This window comes from Cucurbita pepo, chromosome LG10, assembly GCF_002806865.2.
Source record: "Cucurbita pepo subsp. pepo cultivar mu-cu-16 chromosome LG10, ASM280686v2, whole genome shotgun sequence".
NCBI classification, from domain to species: Eukaryota; Viridiplantae; Streptophyta; class Magnoliopsida; order Cucurbitales; family Cucurbitaceae; genus Cucurbita; species Cucurbita pepo.
In genome coordinates, this window is record NC_036647.1 from 9,009,530 (window position 1) to 9,013,674 (window position 4,145).

General features: G+C 42.1%; 1 protein-coding gene across 1 annotated transcript; it reads right to left on the minus strand.

The window, feature by feature from the left end:
• Positions 1 to 3,197: 3,197 nt before the first annotated feature.
• LOC111804328 lies at positions 3,198 to 3,825 on the minus strand. The gene is made up of 2 exons (XM_023689088.1): positions 3,724 to 3,825; positions 3,198 to 3,527 (listed from the first exon to the last, which is right to left on the minus strand). Exons 1-2 carry the CDS (start codon positions 3,823 to 3,825, stop codon positions 3,198 to 3,200), a joined length of 432 nt encoding a protein of 143 aa, XP_023544856.1.
• Between the last annotated feature and the right edge of the window lie 320 nt (positions 3,826 to 4,145).

A 4,145-nucleotide genomic window follows, 5' to 3' on the forward strand; every position in this document is an offset into this window, starting at 1 on the left:
GTTGTTTTCCTATTGTTAGAGTTGGCTAATTTTATCCTTTCTAAATTTGTTAGTTTGTAAGGCTAAAAGCCAACCAAGTTGATTTGTATGACAATGTAATGATTTCATAGCTTTAGTTTGTCTGTTTTAACATGGTATCAGAGTCATGCCCTAAACTTAGTCATGACAATAGAATCCTCAAATATCGAACAAAGATTGTGAGCCTCGAAGGTGTAGTCAAAAAGTGACTAAAGTGTCGAACAAATGGTGTACTTTGTTCGACCCTTTGTTCGAGGGCTCCAGAGAAAGGAGTCGAGCCTCGATTAAGGGGAGGCTGTTCGAGAGCTCCATAAGCCTCAGGAGAGGCTTATAGTGTACTTTGTTTGAGGAGAGGATTGTTGAGGATTGTTGGGAGTGAGTCCCACATTGGCTAATTTAGGGAATGATCATGGGGTTTATATGTGATGTCCCACATTGGTTGCGGAGGAGAACAAACCACCATTTATAAGGGTGTGTAAACCTTCCCCTAGTAGACACGTTTTAAAGCCTTGAGGGGAAGCCTGAAAGGGAAAGCCCAAAGAGGACAATATCTGCTAGCGGTGGATCTGGGTCGTTACAAATGGTATCAGAGCTAGACACCGGACGATGTGCCAGCCTTCTCGCTATTCCCCGAAGAGGGGTAGACACAAGGTGGTGTGTCAGTAAGGACGCTGGGCTCCAAAGGGGGGTGGATTTGGGGGTGGTCCCACATCAATTGGAGGAAGGAAAGACNGCAGATATTATGACAAAACCACTGAAGCTGGATGCATTCATAAAACTACGTGAGTCAATGGGTATGTGTAAACTGAAAGCATCCCTGCAATCAGTTTAGGGGAGAAATGGCTATCATTTGTTTAGGATGTCCACTTCTCTCGGAAGGTTAGAACCACTAAGTTGGGTGGTTGTTTTCCTATTGTTAGAGTTGGCTAATTTTATCCTTTCTAAATTTGTTAGTTTGTAAGGCTAAAAGCCAACCAAGTTGATTTGTATGACAATGTAATGATTTCATAGCTTTAGTTTGTCTGTTTTAACATGGTATCAGAGTCATGCCCTAAACTTAGTCATGACAATAGAATCCTCAAATATCGAACAAAGATTGTGAGCCTCGAAGGTGTAGTCAAAAAGTGACTAAAGTGTCGAACAAATGGTGTACTTTGTTCGACCCTTTGTTCGAGGGCTCCAGAGAAAGGAGTCGAGCCTCGATTAAGGGGAGGCTGTTCGAGAGCTCCATAAGCCTCAGGAGAGGCTTATAGTGTACTTTGTTTGAGGAGAGGATTGTTGAGGATTGTTGGGAGTGAGTCCCACATTGGCTAATTTAGGGAATGATCATGGGGTTTATATGTGATGTCCCACATTGGTTGCGGAGGAGAACAAACCACCATTTATAAGGGTGTGTAAACCTTCCCCTAGTAGACACGTTTTAAAGCCTTGAGGGGAAGCCTGAAAGGGAAAGCCCAAAGAGGACAATATCTGCTAGCGGTGGATCTGGGTCGTTACAAATGGTATCAGAGCTAGACACCGGACGATGTGCCAGCCTTCTCGCTATTCCCCGAAGAGGGGTAGACACAAGGTGGTGTGTCAGTAAGGACGCTGGGCTCCAAAGGGGGGTGGATTTGGGGGTGGTCCCACATCAATTGGAGGAAGGAAAGACTGCCAGCGAGGACGCTGGGCCCTGAAGGGGGGTGGATTGTGATATCCCACATTGGTTGGGGAGGAAAACAAACTACCATTTATAAGGGTGTGGAAACCTTCCCCTAGTAGACGCTTCCCCTAGTAGACGCGTTTTAAAGTCTTGAGGGGAAGCCCGAAAGGGGAAACCCAAAGAGGACAATATCTGCTAGCGGTGGATCTGGGTCGTTACATTATAAGTGAAGGAATACATCTCCAATGGAATTAGGTCTTTTGAGGAAGCCCAAGGCAAAGCCATGAGAGCTTATACTCAAAGTGGACAATATCATACAATTGTGGAGAGTCGAGATTCCTAACACGTTATCCCCTCCCCTCCTTTTCCCTCCGTGTTCGTATCATATTTTAAGCCTTCAAATCTCGGACCATGACTTAAATGACAAAAGTGAAGCCAGATAAAATAAAAATATGGAATCTTTTTTTTAACAATTTATAACAAATAACATCACGATTGAAATCTAATTATAAATCTGATTATATCACTGCTTTTTTCCTATTGTGGTTGTCAGTGTTAGCAACCCTTAGTGTTCTCAAGTTGTAGCTCCCTTCATAGCCTTAACTGCTCTCAGGACGATAGAAGGTGGTTGGGATCATAGCCTTAATAGTACCATGAATCCTCTCGTTCAGGCCTAGGATTAACCTTTGAGCCAACTTCATCTTTGTGTCATCAAGTGCAAGGCAAACTTATTCAATCTCATGACCTCTCTTCTGTAGGTAGTGATGGAGCATCCATTCTGTGTCAGTTGGGAGAATACTTGCAATTTTTGAAGTCGTATCGCCTCTAGGTAATAATCCTCCCAAAAAGCCTTTTTAAATTGTGACCATCGTATCACCCTTAAGTCACAGCTAAGGATCTCTTGAGTATCTTTCTACCATATCTCTGCGTCTTTCTGCAGCATAAACGAAGCACACTATGTCTTTTGATAATCGATCAGTTCCGAAAGATGTTCTCCATCAAAACAACTATAGTTGTGCAATGGTTGGATCCTTTAAGGTTTCACTAAAGATACGAGGGTCATACCTCCTATAATCACGTAGGTACCTAGCCTCTAGGATTGACAAAGCACTATTGATTTGTTGGGTGGCCACAGTTGTTTGCATTATGACCGAGAATGACTCCCACATCTAGGTCTACTCCTGCTGCAGGCGTTGCTGGGAGAGACGCTACAACATCTGTCCGAGTCAAGAATCTCTTACAAATGAGATTCCCTCTAACCCTACCTTGTCCTCTTGCAAAGGGTCATCCTTGTTATGGATATTTAGTATTGAATTATAGTTTACCATATATATCATATTTGATTTTTTATAGGCAAATATCTAGATATTTGTCTTATATTACGACTTACCATATGTATTTTTCCATTTATTACTCCTTGCATATCGTTGGAATTTATTTGATTATAAATAGAGAATTTTCCCATCATTTAAGTATGGTGGTTTTAGCAAATATTATCATGGTAGCAGAGTCTTTTCAGTTCAGCAACCCCGATCCTTTATTTTTTATGGCTTCTAAATCCTTTACTCATCTTCTTCTCAACCACCACTGCTCGCTGTGACGCCGTAGGGGCAGTCTCCATAGCTGCCACAGGCAGAACCAATTGATTACTCTTCGCCTCCACCCTTTTGGCCTCCAAATCACCCTTCGCCATACTTTGTACATACAACCTCACCTTCTTCAATAAAATCGATTTCCCTTTAGCCAACCTAGCCTCTCTCATTTTCTTCCCAATCGACCCTTCATCCTTTACAAAAACTCTAACCTCAGGATCCTTATCAGCGTTCTCATTGAAAATATATGAAATCTTGACAAGCCCATCGACCTTCTACAGAGATTTACCTTTGAAATTCAGGCACCGCACTAGCCTCTTCGCCAACCAAGTCACTGCCGACCTCCTCGCCAAAATCGGCTCCCTCACCCCCACTATAGTGACTCTTCCGACTTTAACACCGTCTTCTATTAGATAAAACCTGTGTTTTTCCTTATTTAGATTCACACGATTTCATTAGTTGATTGAATACCTCCGTTTGACCCTTTGACAAACACGTCGAATGGATTACCAAAGTTTTAGATAGCAATTTTGTAGAAAGTGACACAGATTTAGTTACCACATCTCCAGCCATTTTAGGATAAGTTATATTTAAATAGGTAAATCTGTTCAGAAGATTTCACAACCTGATTTTAAGCACAGTCAAAATTTCAGCAATTCTCTCTCTTTGTTATTTTACGTGTTTTATTTTCTTCCAACAACTTCCCGTCAACGATTTTCTCTCACTGAAAAGAAAATGATTTCCCTGGCCCATTATCGAAAAACAACAAGTGGTATCAGAGCCCGGTTCAAGCCATCGGTGGTATATCATTGCGGAGGAGCCAACCTATCAGCAATCAAGTTGAATAGCATCGATCTAACAACACACAGGCCTCAGGTTCGAGTAGAAAAAAA

Bases quoted from the DNA above. Each gene is read 5' to 3' on its own strand.
- LOC111804328 (XM_023689088.1), bottom strand. From the start codon at position 3,825: ATGGCTGGAGATGTGGTAACTAAATCTGTGTCACTTTCTACAAAATTG. The intron at 3,528-3,723 runs GTATTCAATCAA...AAATCTCTGTAG, and splicing joins TGTCAAAGGGTCAAACGGAG to AAGGTCGATGGGCTTGTCAA.